Source organism: Bombus vosnesenskii, unplaced genomic scaffold (genome assembly GCF_011952255.1).
Source record: "Bombus vosnesenskii isolate JDL3184/JDL3185 unplaced genomic scaffold, Bvos_JDL3184-5_v1.1 scf7180000014105, whole genome shotgun sequence".
Classification (NCBI taxonomy): Eukaryota; Metazoa; Arthropoda; class Insecta; order Hymenoptera; family Apidae; genus Bombus; species Bombus vosnesenskii.
The window spans coordinates 4,280,414-4,303,209 of NW_022883371.1; the positions used below are offsets into that span (position 1 = coordinate 4,280,414).

The 22,796-nt window shown below is 30.8% G+C and overlaps 2 protein-coding genes across 3 annotated transcripts; one reads left to right on the plus strand and one right to left on the minus strand.

Annotated features, from left to right (window-relative positions):
* Positions 1-237: 237 nt before the first annotated feature.
* On the minus strand, positions 238-16,657 carry LOC117239677 (receptor-type tyrosine-protein phosphatase N2). Of its 2 annotated transcripts, XM_033505423.1 has the most exons (18): positions 16,439-16,657; positions 14,631-14,726; positions 8,985-9,038; positions 8,833-8,893; positions 7,919-8,050; positions 7,478-7,559; positions 6,144-6,888; positions 5,757-5,900; positions 5,619-5,665; positions 5,380-5,526; positions 5,179-5,305; positions 4,839-4,906; positions 4,268-4,648; positions 3,277-3,498; positions 3,149-3,154; positions 1,975-2,339; positions 1,843-1,896; positions 238-1,708 (listed from the first exon to the last, which is right to left on the minus strand). In XM_033505423.1, exons 2-18 carry the CDS (start codon positions 14,716-14,718, stop codon positions 1,444-1,446), a joined length of 2,988 nt encoding a protein of 995 aa, XP_033361314.1. In that variant the 5' UTR covers positions 14,719-14,726; positions 16,439-16,657; the 3' UTR covers positions 238-1,443. The 2 variants fall into 2 exon arrangements, with proteins under 2 accessions (XP_033361314.1, XP_033361315.1); XM_033505424.1 differs by lacking the exon at positions 3,149-3,154 and having other exon boundaries at positions 16,439-16,652.
* A 2,586-nt stretch (positions 16,658-19,243) lies between these two features.
* LOC117239696 (ribosome biogenesis protein WDR12 homolog) lies at positions 19,244-22,547 on the plus strand. Its single transcript, XM_033505476.1, has 9 exons — positions 19,244-19,408; positions 19,565-19,650; positions 19,734-19,944; positions 20,025-20,165; positions 20,235-20,410; positions 20,483-20,553; positions 20,633-20,879; positions 20,961-21,093; positions 21,165-22,547. The coding sequence occupies exons 1-9, from the start codon at positions 19,341-19,343 to the stop codon at positions 21,301-21,303; spliced, it is 1,272 nt and encodes a 423-aa protein (XP_033361367.1). The 5' UTR covers positions 19,244-19,340; the 3' UTR covers positions 21,304-22,547.
* Positions 22,548-22,796: the final 249 nt, after the last annotated feature.

A 22,796-nucleotide genomic window follows, 5' to 3' on the forward strand; every position in this document is an offset into this window, starting at 1 on the left:
ATGTTTCCACTTACGGTTTGTCATATCGACACCGGCAATTTGTGCAAACATGTATGCGTATATTTTTCTTTTTATATATCGCCTAACATCATTTTCACGATATTAATGATTAAACTTTTCATTCACGAAGCGTGTTCATAGTAACATATTTGCATGATATTTAAAACATTAAATTTATGTTACATGGTCATATTCTAGTTCATATTTTACATCAATAAAACATTCTTATAATAATTCTTTTTGTTAATAATGACGATACTTAATTATGATGTGAATATTGTGCAGCTCGATCATTTTTATTTCTGAATGCATAGAAAAAAGACTGGATAGATAGCGCTTCTTGCGACGTTCTCGTGTGAAACTTTACATTTAACGTTTAATAAAATTTTATTTCACGGAAGCAACAGTCATAGCCGTATTAAAATCCACTAAAATCCATTCTCTTTAGAACGTGTAACAATAGTATAAAAATTCTGATTTCAATTTCTAACGTGGGGCATTTAGATTCTCGCATTACTAACATAAAAATTTCATTAAAGTTTTGTATATAAAAATCTTTTCTAAAGAAACCAATTTAATAAACCAAATACGATCAGTAAAATAAATCAGTAATTATATGTGACTTAATTAATGTGATCATCAACGTTATATACACTTGATAGAATTGACTGAGCAGATAGAATTATATTATATTTTTTGGTGTCTTATTTAAAGCTATTGTAAAGCACGTTAGTAGAATTGTCCATGAGAGGCAGCAACGTATTTTTAATCCAATTAAAATAAAACTTTTATGGTATGAAATTAACAATGCAATGAATTACATAAAGACTGAGCTACATAATGGGAGGTAAACATTCATTTCCATGATAAAACAATAAATTACGTTAAAATTTGATCACGACAGAGTGTCGTGAAAGACAAGTGTATAAGGACTCACAGTACAAATGATTCCGTTATTAGCCGATATTTAGAATTCCATCAGCTGCATAGCTCAGTCTTTCGAATCTATATGCTTGTACTTGACTATTCAAGTAGGCCGTAGTCAAACGAGATGTATAATTAAATATTATAGATTGCCACAATAAATTCTTCTTTAAAATAATTATTCGGCAATATAATTCATATGTATATATTTATCTCGTAACACAAATAAACAAACAATATCTTTATAATTTAAAGGGTCTAAAATTCGATGTTTTCTGTGATGAAATATAGTCAAAGCAAAGTTCGTTAAAAGTTTGTAATAGATTTAGATGATGTTAAGATATGTTCAAAAGTATTTAGGAGAAGAAAGTTATAGAAAATAAAAGATATAACAGGGACTTTAGACTTTTGATGCGATTACAGTTGACTAGAAATATTTGGCCATTTTTTCTCCGGTAGATTGTAATTAATTCTTTGCCTCTGCTCGTCGCGACTGCAATTTCGAATTCGAGTCAAATCTTACTGATCTTGTTTCGTCGAAGAATTATTTCCTGGAAGAGATTTTTCTGTAGAGGGGACAGGTAAAGCTTTAAGGATAGCGTGTACTTCTTCTGCCACTGCCATGAGAACAAATTTAAATTGTTGCTTTGTTGCAACCATGTCAGGTCTTTGATCTCTTATATGTTCTAATGTAGCTGCAATGTCGATTTCTTTGGCTCCTTTCATCATACGGTTTAGAACCATGTCAATTAAACAATATGTACCAGTACGCCCAGTACCATCACTGTAAATGGTTATGTTTCTTATTTCTATTCAATGAATCACGTATCAGATGAGATTGTTAATTATTTTCCAAAAGAAAAAGTTATTATTATATGTATAATATGTTAAATGTAAATAATATATTACAAATCTTACCTGCAATGCACAACTATAGGGCAGGATCTGCCTTTATAGGATTTGTTAATTTTTCTAAAAATAGATAATAATAGATATTAGGATACATTCTATATATACTGACATAAACATTTGAATTTATAAGGTACTTACCGGCGGAATTCAAGAAGAGCCTTGATGGAGTGTGGCACGCCGTTCTCGGGCCAGGACAAGAAATGGAATTGAGTTACAGTTCTTGTTTCGCCGGTACGTAGATTTTTCAAGTAGAAGGAACGCACCAGATAGTCATCGCACCAGAAATGCTCGGATACAAGGTGCACCTCATAGATATGATATAATTCTGATCCTTCTTCGGGCCAATAACGATGACACATGGCGATACCCTCTTCGGTAAGTCTAGTTAGCATCACTATTACGACGCTGCCTTGTTCCCAAACTAGTTGCCAAAAATCAGCCGTCGTTTCTGGTAGTGGTCCTTGTGTGGCAATGTAAGCTGGATTACGAGGATCATGATCCGTCTAAAAAAGAAAAAGAAAAGATTCGTTTGAAACATTATCTTCTTACTATTAATCTTATATTGAAGCAAGTCACACGGCTTTCTTGATTTATATAACAAGCGCATTTACTATTTTTTAAACTATTATGTGATTCTGGTGACCTTTCATATTATGTAGGGATTGTTCAAATGTTATCATATAATTAAACTTTGATTTTTATATTTAATCTAATAAAAGCTATTTTGTGGAACTTAAACTAATGCCTAAACTATGTAGTGCACGCATAGCGTTTATCTGAAATGAAGGTTCATCACAAAATGTAGATATAAATTTACAAGTAAATTCATGTCAAAGTGACAGAAAACGTTTATAAAAATACTTGTATTATGTATGTATATTTACTAAAACAATATATCATATTGTATTTTCTTTTATTTGCATTTGAATATTTATTTGTTTTCTTATTCATTTCCTTATTCTTTGTTTATTTTCCTATTCAAAGTAGTTGAAAATACAAACTTTTAGTAATAATGTTATTAATATTCAATATATTTAACAATTGCTTTTCTTAATGACAATAAAACAATTGCAAGTTGAGTATAAAATTGACAAACGTTTATATGAATTATTCCATTACTTTCTATAGAATTAAATCCATCTTTAAATTTATATCTATATTTGTGATAACTTAAATCATGCTTCGATTTGCCATCAACTAACGTTATTAATACTATTAAAATCTACGCGGAAGCGTTTTTAAGGGAAGCATTGCTTTTTCATTAAAACTGCGAATATAGCAGCAGAATCTCCATGCTTGTCGTGTGACTTACCGATTTCTATTTTCAGTTCCATTTTCAACGATATTAAAATGAAAACCACGCATGTGTTATTTTACTCTGTATTTATGTTTTCCTTGAGTTCTGAAGAAGTCTCAAATGATTAACTTAAGAATACTTACGATTGTAGAGGCGTTAATATAGTCGGAGTTATTGACATTAGCGAGATCATTTAGAATCACCCTGGAATGATCGTAGGGAATCGCTGCACCAGGCCGATTGCATTTGGCATTCGCTTCGCTTTGTGCAATTTCGGTTGAAGAGGGATCCACCTCGTAAGCACATAATGCGGCCCATTCTTGATCCAATCGATCCTTGTTTTTTAGATGATCCTCCATGTAACTCTAGAAATATATGTAATATTGGGAATTTACAAAAAATATGTAATATACTAATTTATAAATTATATATATTTTATTATATAAATAATTTATATATAGCAACTTAAGTGAAGGCATAAAATGGTGCAAGAAATTACAATATTTCTTTTTATGATATGTAATAGTTTTCTTTGATATGTTTAACTTAATTTTAATTATAATATAAAAATTCAAATTTTTTAAAGTATATTAATATACAGGGTGGTTGGTAACTGGTGGTACAAGCGGAAAGGGGGTGATTCTACGCGAAAAAGGAAGTCGAAAATATAGAATAAAAATTTTAAAAAAAATATTTTTTCGAGAAAAATATTATCGAGACAACGATCTACAGTGAGATCCGTTATAACGTACCGCACGCGTACCGAGCGAAAATTCAAAGTCGATTTTCTCGAAAACAAAGCCTCAAACGAAAAATTTTTATTGTGTATTTTCGACTTCTTTTTTCGCGTAGAATCACCCCCTTTCCGCTTGTACCACCAGTTACCAACCACCCTGTATATTAAAATTTTAAACACTGTTATTAAAATAGCATTTACTATAATCATATTAGTACATTTACGAGTATGTTATTAATTTTTATAACACAGAAATTTAATAAATAAAATAATAATATATAACAAATTGTACATTTGTGGTAATAACAAAAATATGAATGTCCGTAGTTAAGGAATAATCTCAGTTTTGTGTCATTATCTTGCTTTAAAACATCTATAAAAATATTATATCGACTTACTAGAACCATTTGTCCGGTTGATATGTCCATATTCGAAGGAGCCGGTTCTTCTCCCCAAGAGGATGTGCTAGATCGATTCGATGGCGAATTATTTGACTCATTTTCCCTGCTTAAATTCGTAATTCGTGGTGATTCTGGTTTATCTGCCGGTTGTTTAGCATGCATCCTTGCTCTACATAAATCTTGGTAGTCCTTCGATGCTTCCGGATCAGGTGTAGTTAGTCCTGCCAATTTGGCTCCAGCTTTAGCGTGTCGACGAGCGATTATCAATGTGACTACTGCAGCTACAATGGCTATGACACTTGCAGTTACTATTGCTCCGAACACAGTCGGACTCATTTCTGCTTTTTTAACAACTTCCAGCGTTGCGGGTAGCTTGATCTTTAAATAAAAAAATATATTAATTTTTGTTTTCATAGAATATTCTCTTATCGAAGTATTTGAATGCACTGTTTAAAATAAGCAAAGAATCACGTTTATGATTCTGATCTTTCTACAATTGAGTGATCCTATAATTAATTTAAACAGTATAATTGCAAATATTATGTTCTAGATATGTTTTAAGATGAACCTTGTCACCTATGCCTGCACGAATCACCTCAACACCCAAAGAATTTTTCAATTTCCCACGTATGTCGTCTGAAAATATACAGTTGATTAATTTAGCGATTTATTACTCTATGATTATTAGAGATTATTAGTTCACTAGTAGACAGTAGATGTTTATGCAAATTCATATTTTTATGAATACAACAAAAGAAATAGGACCTAAACAGAGAAAATTTTTTCACCTGCCAAATATTAAATTTCGAATAGTTTATATATTTTTGCATATTATTTACATTTTTGCATCTTTAAATTTTCATAAACGAATAAGCATCCGCGATCTAGTCATTCGATCAATTGATTACCTATGTTATTAACTACGTCGGTAGCACTATAATCTTTATTATTTTTGACGACCTTGAACGTCACTTCCGCACGGCCAACACGAATATCTTTTAAAGAGCCAGATGACAGCCCCAATAATTTTTCCACCTGGAAATTGTTCGTTTATTTCATCTATTCTTAAAAAAAAAAAAGTTAGTACGCTTACGAAAAATGACTATTACCTCCTCGACGACATGTTCACCTTCCGACCATCTGTGAAATGGTTTCTGAAATTCAACGTAAACATGATCCAGATCAACGTTGTACGATTTTGAATCTGTTTGTTGCTTTACTTCTTTTTTCACATATGGGGTAAGTAATACATTATTCTAAAAATGAATATTTTTCTAATTAATATTTTATTTCATATTTTCTAATTAATATTTCTAATTAATAATTTTGTGCACGATTGACGACTTACATCTTGCTCAGTTTCGATAGAATCAGAACGATTTTCATTTTCTGAAACTGCAAAATATTTGATATTACTTTATATCGGGAAATAATGATTCAAGATTTTAAATATCAAGTAATAGTTTACATAAGTAAAGACATTTACTGGATGGGGATGGAATTTTAAACGCATAGTTATTTGTTGAAAACGGCGGTCCTGGTTTCTTAACATCCCCACGTTTAAAGCCAGCTAATCCGTGCTTCCGAAGGAGTTCACTTATATCATCGGCAAATAAATTGTATGCATTTTCTGAAAGTAGGAAAAGTATTTTTGTAAATTTTCTTTTTCTCACAACTGTCTCAAACTAAGTACATATATTATAATATGCTGTGGATGTTTATGCATTTATAGGAAATTTCGAGATGCAAAAACAATACATAACAATACATAAAACGTAATACATATTATAATATTAGATCTTATTCCTTTAGTTGTATTTATGAAAGTATACATTTGCATAAACATCTACAATCTAATAATAAAATAATATACCGTCAGTATCAACATTAGCTTTATCACCAGCCTGTATAAGTCCTCCTTCGGTATAAATTCCATTTTCCACCGACGAGCCATCCTTCTGAGGCATTATCTCTTCATCGTTCACATCGTCGTAATCATCACTATCGTAATTATCTTTCGAATTGTGTTTCACGTTTTCCAGAAAACGCTCATTTTCGTCCGGTATCTCGCTAAATTTCCTAGGTTTGTATTTTTCCGAGAACACTGTCTCATACTCGACATTCGGACCTTCGTCCGCAACTTCCTTTTTATCGGAATAATCTTCAGATTCGTCTTTAATTAAAAATTCTAGATCTGAAAGTTTCTTCGATATCCTCTCCTTCAAAGCGTTTTCAAACGATTCCATCGCATTGTTGTTGTATTCTTGTAAATTATACAAGGGAGGTTGACGTCTAGTTCGAGACAATCTTTCAACGACTCCATCAAAAGTCGTTGGATTCTTACGCAAATTACTTTCGTCGTAATTTTCTTCATAATCTTTTTCGTTCATCGAAGAGTCATAATCATTGTGAGAATTTGGATTGTACCTCGGTTTGTAGAACTGGGAATCGATTTCTCTGAATTGTTCTTTGTATGGCGATCGAGAGAATTCGTCATTATAGAATGAATCAGGGAAATACTGATTTTGTGTGCCAGGAGGGTAGTAGAGCTCATTGGCAAATTGGCTGTTGAACTTGCCATTGTTGGGCGTGAATTTTACTATGGCTATTGTGGGTACCTTCAAAAGCAAAGTTCCATTGTTACGTAGTGAAGGTAACGTTTAAAGTAAAGTTTTACTACAGGCGTTGTCGATATTAATAGATACGTTTTGTGTCGTGTAAGATGAACGTGAAATTTTTATTAGAAAAATATGGATATTGATTCATTACCGAAGTCTTTGAAAGAAGACCAAAGCTTCAAAAAACCTAGACCTTGAAATAAAAGTTCCTCTCAGGTTAAATACTTTATAATAGTTTGTAGTATTTAATCGAGGATCTAAACTTTTGAAACCTTGACTTTTTTCTTTTAAAAAATTCTAACATTATATGTATTGCAAAATTAAGGATCTGGAAAATTCTATTTTTCATTTAAACATTAAATTTAAATAGTTTATCACAATCTTTGTTTAAAGACTTTGATAAGGTTGAATCTCATAACTAGATATAACTTAATATAACTTTTCGACGTTATTTTAAGATTCTACCGAATCTACTTTTCACAGTTGGATATTCTACCGTGACTTCTTCATTTTATTACAAAGTTAAGACATAACTTTTCATTTTGTCACGATACAAAACATGCTAGCTATGATGGTGTAATGAACTTACTTTGGCCTGGTCGATTTCATTCTTGTTTTCGAAATGCGTACGTTGCTTTAAATGCTGACAGAGTCGAAGATCGTAGTTTTCCCTATAAGATATAAAAAATGAAAAAAAAAGGATAATAGTAAAGATAATACTAAATAGAACAATATTCAAGAATATAATAGAACAATAGCATGCCGATTCTTTGTCCTTTATTCTAAAACATTTTTTCTCTTTCTTTTTTAGTCATTCGCAAATTTTGTAGATATTTATATAATACTTCTAAAATATTCAATCAATTCCTCCCACGCTTCCACTTTAATCTCAGGTACCCAGTCCATTTTTAACAATTGAAAGTTTTATACACATTCTTATGAAATCTTTTTTCCAAGAACACAAAGATTTCTGTCGTATTAATGATTGCTTATTATAAATATCGTTTGATATTAACAACGTTAATCGTACCAGTAGCGTAAATTGTACAAGGTCATTTGCATTATACACTGGGTGTAGGGATGAGACCATTTGTATTCATCGACTTGCAGCCTCTCTAATTGCATTCTTAGCAATTCCAATTCGTCAACGTTGAAATTATATCTGAAAGAAGAAAAAGACAATAAATATTAGCTACCTCTAAATTGAAGAGCTTTACAAGTAAATGTTTATGTTCACAACGTTAACTGTTTCAATTCGATAAGTAGAAATTCACATTCTATTTGTCTAGAGCATCGTATAAGTAGTACAGTCGTTTTATGATCAGACAGCAAATGTAAGTACTTACTACTGTCGTAAAAGATATTAGTATGAACTTATGGTTCTTATACTAAAGTGAAACATTCTAAGTTATTTATCACAAAACAAGTAAATATATGTATACAGACTGTTCCAACTATCTGTTGGCCAAACCTTGTCTTTTTTTATGAACATAAATTAACAGACTGTGGTTTTTGTATACATTGATAGGAAATCTGAAAGTGCAAAATTGCACAAAATGTATATAATATGAAATAACGTACTAGGTGAAGCAATTTTCCACCGAGATTCTACTTTTTTATTTACATATATTCTTTTAATTTATGAAATAAACGTAAGCACGGAATTGTCAATGCGACGACTGATTTTATTATACTGTCTGGTTTTAATTAAAAAATATGAATTTCTGCACTTTTGTATGAGCAATACAGTATATTGCGATAAATTCAGAAAAATATGACTACCTTTGCTCTAAATGTCTCAAATAAGGAAAATTATAATAGATTTATAAAAATTAACGTAAGACAAAATATTCGTTCGATCAAAGTTTTCCAATTCTATCGATCTTTTAATTTTTCCTTTGAAATCTCTGTTGCTAAAAAGGCTTCTTATTTGTGAATACTCACTGATAATAATCTTCATCGTTCAGGTCAGTGTATAATGGCAAACATTTGCCAAACGCGAGATCTGGAATATTAAAACGGATAATCGAATGTTATTCGTATCAAGAGCCAGTGATTGCAAAACAAATATATTTTATTGTTCAAGCAATAACTACCATTGTAGCACGTTTCCGTTCGGGGATCGCAGAGGCTCTTACTGAACAGGCACCCTGGAACATGAATTTATACGTATCAATAGAAGACTAATGAAGCTTTAATTAACAAGGTTTTTTTTTTAAATACATGATACCGAGCAAGATTATGATAACACCTCATTAATCATCCTTTTGCAACCAATTCAAATAATATTCTCATTGTCACATTAAATCCAATGAAATGTAAGAAAAGTACAATACTAGCAAATAAATACTAGCAAGATCTGATTACTAAAAATATTAATTTCATCATATATAACAAAAGTTCACGGTATAATGTTGAATATATTAAACTATGTTTTTATGATGTACTATAATCATAATTTTTATATTCGATAGAATCTTTCTTCTTACTTAATATACGCAACGATTAACAATATTTTCTTTATTAATTTTATATATTATATAACTGTATTACATATTTTAATATACTAAGTATTACTGCTTTGTTTCACATAAAATTGACTTCATAATTACGACGAAAAGTTGACTTTAAAGATAAAAAATCGTCATTTTTTATGGCCCATTAACTAACGTAACAATTACTAAGAATATTAAATACGTTGATGGTATAAATAAAATTACGTTATTTTCACTCATAATACATTGACGCAAATGTTTACGTCATAATCATGTGTGCAGCGATTTTCTGCCGCATATTCTATAGTTGAGATCGCAACGTATTCGCTAATTAGAATACCGAGCACAACCCACTTTCATTGCGTGGCTGCACGATCGTTTAATCCTTGATAGGAGTTGAATAATCACACGGAGACTTTGTTAATCTGCCACATTAAACGTTAATATCCATGCATTTACCTTGTTTTATTGATAATTTATACATGAGTTTATTATTGGAATGCTTTTAAATACTGTAATTAATCGTATATTATTTTTATTGATACGTAATACGATAAAATAACGCACGATCTATTAATTATTTATTTATAATTTAATTGCGTATAATTTATATTGTGTAGCTTGTAATTACATATTATAATATATATTTGTAACGATAAATTGAAGCTATCAGAAGCCAAACTGATCAACTCCACTTTTTATTCATTTTTAATTTCATTGCATAAATACCTGCAGGATTAATGTTCGATCGTCAAGAAACAAATGATTTACTTCCATAAGTTCATGTTTACGGATAATGATGATAGAAGACGACGCACATAATAGTTAATTTTAAAATAAATTTAAAGAAACAGTGTTTTCTATACCTTTTTGATTTATGGAGTTCACCTAACTTCTGAATAACTCAATTATTAATTAACTATATACAGTTACTTTATTACATAAAAATAATGTACGCTTAATTATAACGTTATGATAAATTACACTAATTATAGATATTAATATACTGTATATTATATTTATTACATAAAATGTGATGGTATAATAAAAGGTAAAACAGTAAAATAAATCTTCAGTATGTATATACCTACATAACTATTTGTATAGCCGTTTTAAGAAGCTTTTCAACATTGGTCAAATAGGGAAAAGAGTTAAAATTTCCTCCCTTGATAAGATCTCATTACTCCTTAACTTCCCAACAGGCAATATGGAACAGGCGGACGTCGTTTCATTTCCCTTGACCTTCGTTTTAGAATTGAGTTCTTCTGAGAATTGCCTCGCGTTAACTACACCGACGCAACGATTCTACATTTTACATCTCACAAGTAACATTAATACCACAAATTTAATCAGCAAATCGTCTCAATCTTTCGTAATTTACACGGTATACGCTGTACAAATTTTGTTATCCTGAAGTTTATATTCAAACTGAATTAAACCATTTTGTCCAATCATTCTATTAAAAACAATGTAAAACGAAATAACATTTTTATATTATTATATAAATTTTTATATCGTACTTTACGACATTCTGTGTAAGCTGTATAATAACATATTTCTTCATGGTACTGAAGTCTAATCTGAAATCTATTAATTTCTGGATTCCGGATCTCTTCAGAGGGATTTAAGAGAATTCCCGCATTAAAAGAGCGTCACGATCGAGAATTAATAGCGAAGGAATCTTCGTCAAACAGAGAAACATTCTCGAGGAACCATCGTTACTACTTAAAATTACAAAGAGCACTTCCCTTGATTCCTTTCCGAAGAGTTGATAGAAACAACGAGATAAGAGCGAAGAAAAATTTGAAGAAGAATAGCAAGAAAGCAGGTGTAAACAAAGAGTAGCAGGAAAACAGGTACGACGAAGAATAACGATGAAGGGTCGCAGTTGTGAGTGGAAACGGATCTAGGGCAAAGGAGAGGAAGCAAGTTTGCAAAGGCGGTGGTCGCGTGGGATGTACGGTTCGATAATCGTGGATGGCTGGTGGGCGAAAATCGAATATCACCTCCTTCTCTTTTTATTTTTATTTTTTTTCATCCTTCCAATCCAGCCCCGGGAAGAAACAACGAATTTTCAAGGTTACGAGTAAATAAGCCCATCTACAGCTTATATTTGATCGGATACTCGTGTGTGAATAACAGACACGACGAGAAGGTATCGGATAGAAAATCGATGGCAAGTGAATTTGATGAACGAGATGCTACTGCATGGGAAAAGAGACGTCGGAGAAACTGTTGAGACGAGAAAATCCTATCGGCAGTTCAGTTCCTCTTCTTTCGACCTTAGATCGAGAGGCAATTTTCAGGAACAACTGTCGTTTTCTCTTCTTTCTCGTTTTTAAACTTTGTGTTTATCCATTTTTTTATTGCAAAGAGAATTATCCTTACTCTGTTTTTCGGTGGAAGGGAGACTCTCCAGCAAATCTAGCGATGAGAAAGCGATACTTTTATTTAGGAGAGGACAATGCTTCAAATTGATTTCGTTTTTTTTTTCTATTGGATATCTGCAGGATATTATGCCATTTTTTAAAGAGAATTTTTCTGCTCTGGTAATAAAAAAGTAATATCTTTGTTTCTGAAACAAAAACGTTTTTAAATTGATTTCTTTATATTCGTTAGCATTTTTTTTCTTTGATAACAGAGAGTAATCAATATTATACAAATAAAAGAAAACAGGCAAATTATGAAAGCGAATGCCGAAGGGGACGTAAAGAGACTCCAATATTTCATACGGTGTGCAATGAAAATTAGAGGAATTTGCATCGAGTACTACGACGGCATATCTTCATTTAGGATAATGTGATGTCAATTACTAGTAGTAAGGATAGAAATAAGACTCAAATGGGATAGTACAAATCAACACTATATCAAAGAAATATTATTACAAATATATCTACTTGTGTACTAATATTATAGCTTTTAAAAAGAGCATTAAAATAATAAAGCGATATAATTAACATTTTATTTTAAAGTGAATTACAGCCTTAAGCGAAGAAGAAATTTAAAGTTCCAAGGATCATCTTGCGAACATCTCAAAAAAGATGAATGCTAATCGTGTTACTTTAACATTCTTGTTTCAGAAAAAAAAAAGGAAAAGTACAGACAAAGTAATTTGCAAATAATATTGAAATGTCCAAACGAAGTTCATAAGTAAATTGAATTTCAGGAGTTTTGCCATGAAAATAGTTAAGCAGATGCGAAAACTTCCACTAGCTTTTCTATAGTAATCGTAACAGCTTGTAACATTTCAATGTTTGCTTATTCATAATATTTGATTTTAAATATTAAAGATCGTAAAAAGAGAATTTGAAAATTCTTCTCGAATTCTCCGTGCATCCTTTTGTGTATTTCAAATTATCAGACGTCGAGTTTCGAAGAAATTCAATGATTAATAATTTGAATTAAAAAAATTCACTATTGAAAACAACAAAATATTTGAAATTTGTTCGAACAATTAAACGTTTCAAATAGTTCAAATGTTTAGTAATTATAAAATATTAAATTGTTAACGTTCATATAGTTGGAACTCTGAATAATTACATAATATTATGTGTAAATACATATTCGTCATTTAATAATTACATTTTACACACGCGTGCAAGAGCCTTATCCAGAATGTCACGCGTGATTTTAAAACACGTTTTGTGGTAAAATAACGTAGGCATGAAAAGTAAGAAACGAATAAGAAAGAAAACTACAAAAAAGAAAAGGGAGAGAAAGACGTATATTAATTAAAATTATCGCACAAAATATAACTAATATTTCCAGCTGAAACTGTCCATAGCAATCCATATTCTAAAAAATGTTGGCTCTTTCTATGACTTGTGTAATCTTCATTCAATTCCATTTTAGCGAATCTATTTACAATAAATTAAAGAATACTATATTTTTCTAAACCTTCGTTAATCTTCATTAATAGAAGTTTTCCTGCAGATGACATTGAAATATTATTCTATTCTCATGGTATTCCGAGAAATATCCATCAGAAGAAATGTTTGAATTGAGAAAAAGGAAAGAAGAATATCGGAGAAATGAAATTTTCGCTGAAATATCGATCACGCTGAGGATAAGAGCATGAAATAATAAATACACCGAGTTTTTCTAAACGCGAGGGCCATGAGGTATGAAATCAAGAATTTCATTTATCCCCTTTGCACTTTCAGTATTTCCCTCTGCGCTTTAATATCTAACGCTGCTGTCTTGTCAACGTTTTTATTAATTTTTTTGTAGTATAATAAAAGAAGAAAATCCGACGTGTATTATATTATGTCATAGAAAAGGTGCTAATAGCGAGATATGATTAAATAAAACAGGTATTATATAATAGCAATAAAAGTCATCCTTTGTAAAGCAGTAACCTTCGTACCTTGCTATTTATACAATGATATTGGTTATGTATTTTGATTCTCGCTTTTAATATAATGGGAAAAATTGATACGATACAAATTTTTGATTCGATGGCCGAAGATAAAATAAAACGTGTTGATTGAACATGTTGCTTCAAATTTAGTTTTCAGTGAAAATATCTATCTGTAGTCCGTCAGGATATTGGTAGATTTGTGTTTCCTTTCTTAAATATTTATTTGTCAATGAATAGGATGCAAAATTTCATTCCTATTGTTATTTATTTCCTTTATTTATTTATTCGAAACTGGATAAGTCAGGAATATCCTCTTTTGCAGTTAGAGGATAACATAATAATATTCCCTCAACTTTTCGGATATGACATTCATTTTCATTGCAAATATGTTAGAAATATATATATATATATATATAACAATTTATATTATACTAAAATTTATGACAAATTGCATAAAATTTAAAATGTCATCTTATTTAATTTTCCTCGTTTATAACAAGCCGTTTTTAATTATTTGCTGCATAAATTCCATGAGAAACTCGTTGTTGGCATTATTTTAAAAAAGTTCTACGTAGAAAATATTCATTATAGTTTTATCAGATTTATATGCCGAAGACATTCGTTGTTTTTCATAAATTCTAGACTAAAAATAGTCATCGTTGTTTAATAATATTACATAATATTGTATGATACACTATATTACTTTAATATTATTTTTCAGATAGCCATTGAAACGGAATTAAGAGTTTATTATGAAAGAGAGATTCGTTTATTCCTTATTGCGAAGACATTCAAGGATTTAGAAAGTGATTCTCCAGCTATTCAACCCCCTCTGAAGGAAAACTTTATCTCGATTGCTGGAATAATCTTGAATGTGTAGTACTTACCGACATCACCATCACCTAGAATTACGTGATGGAGAATGAAGAGCACCAACAGTACCGAGCCTCCTCGCCACCACTGTTTACGGCCCATAGATCTTCCTACAATTACACATATGCATGTTAGTTTGTTATTCAAGATTAAGTAGATAAGTCCATAAGAATATTCTTTTTCTTTCAATTTCAGTCTTATAATATGCCAAGTCCATAAGAATATTCTTTTTCTTTCAATTTCAGTCTTATAATATGGCAAGTCCATAAGAATATTCTTTTTCTTTCAATGTCAGTCTTATAACAATGGCATTATGTTTCTTTTTGCAAATGAACAAATACAAGGATAGCTTGGACGGGAACAAAGATAGTGCGAAGATAGTTGAGAAAGATCGTTTCTTTTTTCAGAAAGTTCATGGTTCATAGTCGATAGCATAGTTATTTTCATTAAGCTAGGCCGAGCTGATGCTCCCCTCGATTAATGAAAAAGCGTAGATCTTCATTTTTAATGAGACGAGGCAGAAAAAAGAAAAAAAGAGCAAGCGAACCAGAGGATATCTGAGAGATTGCATTCTACATATAAAAATAGAGTACAATTACGAGTTTTTCTCTTCTTTAATTATATGTTGGTAATTATGATGATAATTATTGTTTTCATTGTCCATTCGTTTATACTGTTCAATACTTTTTACTTCGATATTTTCCATATTTTCCTGTACTTTTAATATTTATATTAGTATATAAATTATCTGTAATTATTGTTTTAACAACCTTAATAAATTGAAAAGCAGAACCAAATTTAAAAAAAGAAAGCAATCTTTTCATAGATTTTCCAACTAGTTTTTTCTTAATGTTCTTCCTAATATATATGTGTATATCCTTCAACGTGATAATCAACAATGTTATGAATGACAATTATAAACGACCTTATTGACACGAATATACATGATTTATAAATTATTCTAAAATATAATCAGAAACTGTTCACTTACAAAATTTCAATTTCACAATGGAAAATAATTTGCGATATGTATTACACCACAGAAAAGTGTACAAGCTGTTTGGACTACGGTACTGGGTACATGGCAACTTGTTAGAGTAATCGAGTTATATCTTAGCTGCTCGAAACTGTTCTCTTGTGAGCGTAGTGAACCTATAGTAAGGTATAACAGCGAGCTTCATCAAGATCATCCAAAAAGCATAACTACCATATTAATTTAATCAACGTTGAAACAACGAGCCGGTGGATACCGCATAGCTTCATAAAGGGTGCGGTACACCTTTGCATAACGACACGAGAGCTGCGTTTACGCAATCACAGTATGTATACACCCCTATAATCAAACGATATCGGAGCGTGAACAAAACAAGTTACAGCACTGTTATCGGAAAACAGCTTACTGAAGCGCAGCAATCCAGAATTTAATCTCGACCAACCGGTCCAATTTTCCGATCGTACCCCCAAGTAATTACTTCTATCTCAATTACCATACCTATGCTTGAATAAAAACAGCTGTTCACTTTGTATCTTTTTAACAATCATTCCTTTCAACAATAATTTTTACCTTCTATCTTGTAAGTTGAAAAATGAACAACTTAATTGCACATCTACTCGATCCTGAATTTGAACAGAGCGTAAATTAGCAATTCCTTTAATTTTCCACGAAAGTGGCAAGATTCCGCGAATCACCGACCACGTCTCTAGTTATATGGCCGAAGCATCAGGTTGTAGTCACGTTCCCTCCCCCTCCGTCTCTCCCTTATTCCTGCGGACCTGTATGTCGCTTTGTAGCGGCAAGAAACGTGTCTCTTTCTCGACTTACCTGGGCGTGACAGCTGGTTGCTTCCTCTCCTTAATACATCCTTGCCGTGATCCTTCGACCTTTGTGGTATGTACCGCGTGCGTTAGAAACAAGAGAACTTGATGCGATTTGTTCGTTCAATGGATAAAGATTATCGACTATGGACCATTTCCTACTCGGCGCGTACTGTTATGCCGCAGCAGTGCCACCGACTGAGTAGTCTTCCACGAAGAACGAGCAAGCAGGGCATGCGTTGACCAGGGAATCGATTGCAACGCGCACATGCCGGCTGGCAAACGACCAAAGATGTGGATAGTGATGGGACCAATACCCTCCTGGACCTTGAAAACGACAGTTACACAATGCACTGGATACTTCCTGAAATATAGATTATCGTGTTAACGCGGTGTTTCTAATGGTGTGGAAAAATTGATCTGAATTGGATATTCATTATTAGAAATATATTTGATAATACATACGTGATCAAATAATTAGTAATAAATATGATGTAATGATGTATTTTACATACAGAATGATGCTATGAAAAACACTATATTATAAAGATACTGTAACATAATATTTGATAGAAATAAGTAAGATGTATCCACCCTAAGAATCAATTATTTCAAAAATGAAGAATTTACTACTTTTTTTTCTTTTTGATGAAATAATGAAAACTGAATATTTTCAAATGTATAAAATTAAGAGAAAAATTTGTTAAATAAAAATCAATTGGTACAAAGGGGACAATAATTTTTTGCACAATTTTCTATTTAAGCATTATAGAAAAATATTATGACCACTTTCATCACATGGTGATGAAATTATAAAAAATTAACACTGTAATAACGATTAATGATAAATTTACCACTAATAACATTAAAGTTGTAATATTATATCGTAAATGCTATTACTCTACATTAGCTGGAAATATGTCTATTTGATAAAATGAACATGATCCCAGCAAAAAATAGTTCCACTGATAATCGACCAAATTAGAATTTAACTACCTCATAATTAGACACACAAACACAATTATACAAATTATAAGAACTTTTCTGCAGGAGAGTTATCAAATATTCATCGCATTTGCAATTTCCATTTAAATAGTAAATCTTAAATAAACGTTTACAAAATTAATGTTAATGTGTGAAAGTAAAATTTATTTTAAAATAAGTGGTGAATATAAGGTCGTTCCCATCGCTAGAAATGGACAAGAAACAAGCAGAGAGGGAAAGAATTAATATCACCTACAATAATAGAGAAACAGTCGGAACCTCTTGTGCAACTTACTATCAACAAGCCTATATTGTTGCATACCCTATCTCGAACAGCTCAAAAACTTTCAGTAAAGTTCCGATTTAAAAAGATTTTTCCCCCCAGATAATGTCGAATTGCGTGGAGTGTTCGTGAATCGACAAACACCTGCGCATTTTCCATTCTATCCCTCTTGTACTTTCCATCTCCTTTACGGTTGAGCACCTGTTGTTCACGAATTGCGTTCCTTCTTTGAAATAATCGAGCTTTGCTTTTTGCACATAAATCATTCTATGCTGAAATAGAATAATATTAATTATATGAGGAATAATCGTAATTTAATACATTTTGGAGATTCAGACTGCTTTATTCCCTATTCAGTGTAATATTTGTTATATTACTTTAGTAATAATTATGCACATTTCTAAAATTATTGTATTTCAGAAATTTAAAGATAAAATTAAAGTATTCGTCTTCCTGCAAATAGATAACATTATCGTTAATGTAATTTTTAATATGACAACGATTCTTACTGACGAAAAAGCGCTTTAAGAAATGTATTTCTGTTATCAGTGGCAGCAATGGATTCGTATAATTTCATCGAAGTATCGATTAGGAACACTTGTTGCAATAGAACTGACCCCAGCAGTAATAACTTTCGCTCTGTCCTCTTCTTTTATTGGGAAGACAAAGGCGGAAGCAGAATAGTCTGTGATGTACCAGATAGTCGATTCGTCTTAACATTCTAATCTTTTATTTTTTTCCGCTAATCGATGATCAACGTTGATTTACTAAAAAATATATTAAGCATGTTATCTCATTTTTAATATGTGAAATTTATCAAAGTTTATTAATTAACCAATCGTTCTACATTAAGATATCAAATATCTTGCGTATTTTACAAAGTGTATGATCTTTTAAATGATTAAAGAATGTTCATTATTTATGTGTATTAAAATAAATAAAATAATACACACTTTATGGATCAGAATAATAAAACATTTAGCGATAAATAAATACTGACATAAATAGCCAATTTTATTATGAAATATCATTATATTAATAAATAATAAATAGAGAAACATAAATTATTATTATCACTTATATTTGTTCTTTTCCTGATTTGACTTTTTCTACCATTAGTTTTATTTTATAATTATTTGGCAATATTTATTACATAAGTATAGTAAAACAATTTTTGAATATATTAAGAAATATAATTATACATACATATAAAATTGAATAAAATTCATTATCCAAATAACAAAATTATTATTTGTCAACCCTAAAATTGTATTTAATGTTATGTTAACGAAATTTACTATTAAATTAAAAGCATCATAAGAATGTTAATTATCTACCTTTTAATATGTATTCATATTTCTATATTAATTAATATATTTCTATTTATTAATTTAAAAAGGTCACATATACAGAACTGAATAAATAAACCAGTACAAAAAATTTAGTCTTTCGATAATGTGAAGAACGATTACCTACAGAAGAGTATCGATTGCATGATAAATCGATTCGTTCAGAGTTCCGAGAAGTCGATTACTGGTGTCGATATAATCTAGTTTAAAATGTAGCACACACGTGTATTTTCTGTATTTTCTATAATTCCCATTTTATAAAAGAGTAAAGTACGAATAATATTAAAACTACGATGGCTAATGAAAGCCTAAACAACAGTGCTCCACAGGTACAAATAAAATTTCTTACGAAGCAAGAACAGTAAGTATTTTTAATTATCTTTTGTAAACTGCATTAGGAGGTTATTTCATTTTGTTACACAGTTATGACATTGTGTTTATGCTTTATATAATTTGCAATAATTTTGTTATTTCAGTAATCATAATATATGTGGTAAATAATTTTTTCAAATTTTAGGTATGCTGTTCCGGATTTCCCATTATCAGTGCACACATCCATTGTAACAAGTGAATTAAATACTCTTATAAATGAACTTCTAAAAGGTAGCATATTTCTAAATTAATAAACTTAAACATAAATTAAGTTTATTGAGGAATATTTGTTTATTAACTGGATTTAATTCTAGAGTCGACCGATATAAAAAATGATATAGAATTTGATTTCTTGGTGTGCTCACAATTTTTACGCACTTCATTAAGTGAACACATAGCAGAAAAAAATATTTCTACAGAAGAAGTGATTATTGTTGAATATGTTGAAAAGTATCCACCACCAGAACCTCAGGATTGTCTTTTACATGACGATTGGGTATCTGCTGTTGATGTTTATGAAAAATGGTAACTTCTTTGATATTTATTGTTGTTATTTATTATTAACATTATTATTTTGTATTAAAATACTTATTATACTTTAATAGGATTTTGACTGGTTGTTATGATAACACATTACATATATGGACATCTAAAGGAAAACATCATTTAGTAATTCCTGGACATACTTCACCTGTTAAAGCAGTAGCATGGATATCCATGACTAGTGACACAGCCAGTTTTGTTAGGTATGATTTAACACTGGGAAAAGTTGAATTGAATAATTTTAAATCATTCTTACCATCTATAATTTACAGTGCATCTCAAGATCAAACAGCTATAATATGGGATTGGAACATTATGGAAAACTCTGTAGATTGCATTCATGTATGCAGGGGACACGAACGTGGACTAGAAGCTGTTAGTATTAATTACGATAAGACTATAATGGCAACTGGGGCGTGGGATACAATGCTTAAAATCTGGTCTACAGGTAAGTAATTTATATAACAAAAAAATGAAGTTCGTTAATAAGAAAATGGTTCACTTTCATTTATGTTTGTAGCTAATCAAGATGAAAATGAAGATGGTGAATCCAGCTCAAAAAGATTAAAATCAGAACATGGTAAAACAAGGGTAAATAAAATGAATAAACAGTAGAATATTTGTCAACAAAGAAATAATTTATTATGATATGTACGTTTGCATTATAAAGGTACCTAAAAGAACTATGAAAGGTCACAAAGAAGCCATTAGTGGTGTAGTATGGTCAGATAAAACAGAAATTATAACATCCTCGTGGGATCATACGATGAAAATATGGGATTCAGAATTAGGAGGAATCAAACACGAACTGGCTGGAAATAAAAGTTTCTTTGACCTCGATTATTCCCCATTAACTCGTACTGTTATAACAGCGTCAGCCGATAGGCATATTAGATTATACGATCCAAGATCTACAGGTTTCGACTGACATCGTTTATTTATAAATTTCTAATCATTGTTGCATTGAAAGTTGTATTAAAATAATATTTCTTTTTTAGAAGGAACACTTGTGAAAGCAATATTTACTTCTCACACGCAATGGGTACAATCTGTACGATGGTCGCCAGTGGACGAAACTCTTTTTATTTCAGGAGCATACGATAATGAGATGAAACTCTGGGATACCAGAAGGTACGATAATTTCCAATTTTATTTACAAAGTTGCTTTCCGTGTAAAAAAAAAACTATTTCTCTTCTTATAGTCCTAAAGCGCCATTATTTGACCTTTCTGGCCATGAAGATAAAGTATTATGTTGCAATTGGTCGAATCCCAAATTCATGGTATCCGGAGGTGCGGATAACACCGTAAGGATATTTAAATCGAAACATATTGTTCGTTAATAGCGAAATATTGTTTTATAACTTTTACATATAATAGAGAAATGAATTGTGCATAGTGCAAATTAATAAGAATAAGATTCTTTTTATCAACTTAATATTTATTATATTCTAAATCAAGCAATATAATCATCTAAAAGAAATAAACACGTATCGCCATCGTGAAACGTACTGAATCACGAAATCATGTACTCAGTGTAAAATAATCAAAAGATATCGGATCAATCTTTTAACTCCAACATCGTAACTTGAAATAAATTAAACGTGAATGCAGATCGAGATGATGTATATAAAGTAATTACAAAATATTTTCGTACAAATAAACACATCTAACGAAATCAAAAAGACAAAAAGTACAACCCTAATGGAAAAAGTATTGCATGGCCTAAGAAAAAGCTCTCAGCATCAAATCAAAATTCGTACTCTTTTTATTTCAATGAGTTCTTTTTACGATGTGTTTGCTTTCCTTTTTTTTTTCTTTTTAATTTTACCCTTCTATTTTACATCATTATAAAACCACCATTTAATTGACAAAAGAGGAGATCTAGTAATCGTTCTCATACATTGCCAGCATCTCGATTAAAATCTTTTTATCTTCACCTCTTTTTTTAAAATTTCGAATCTTTATTGCGCACAAATTAAAAGCATTTACTCAAAATAGTACAAATCGCATCAGCGTGTACGGTGTTAAAAGTATTAAGAAAAAGACTCGTTACGTTCTACCGTATTACCAAAAATCGAACATGGCATATTAATTCTCCATAGTCTTGTTACTCCGCAGAAAACAATCCTACCGTCGATTAGTATAAACGCGGACGCTGGATGTATTATTACACAATTAGTTGGGATAATGTGGGGGGCTTATTATTTTAACATTTCTTACAAAGGACAAATGTTCAGTCTGTTGGACATGCTGTACTACTACACATTAATAAACAGTATAATTTCGTTTAACCGATGTTCGATTGAGAAGAACGTGATATTTCTTGTTTCCTTTTTGGAGTTTCTCCTATTTTCGTTTTCCTTTTTTCTTTTTAATTCGTTAAGCTCACTCTTTTAGTCCTGGAGAATACCAAAAATCTATCTCAGGATATAACATTGAAAAAGGCATATACAATAGTCGCTACTTGATTCAATAGAAGGCATATCTCTCTTTTTTTAGTGTTGGAATACGTGTAAATACAGTCACTGATTTTGTACGAGAGTAAGTTTATTTTACAGACTTTACATTTCGTTTGTTCGTTCCTCGCAGAAATTGTTCTTTCACTCTTTGACACAACAAAGGAAAAGAAAAAACGAAAATGAATCTGTATTTATTTTTTTATGAAATTCAACGAAATCTAATGCAGACAAAAGAGAAGTACAATTTAAAAAAATGACATCTGAGAAGAAACAATGATATAATTATAATTTGGGGATTCACTCTCTCGCTCTCTTCTCTCTGTGTTGAAGACTATTTTCACAATTGGCCTGCCATTAGAGAAAACTTAGGAAAG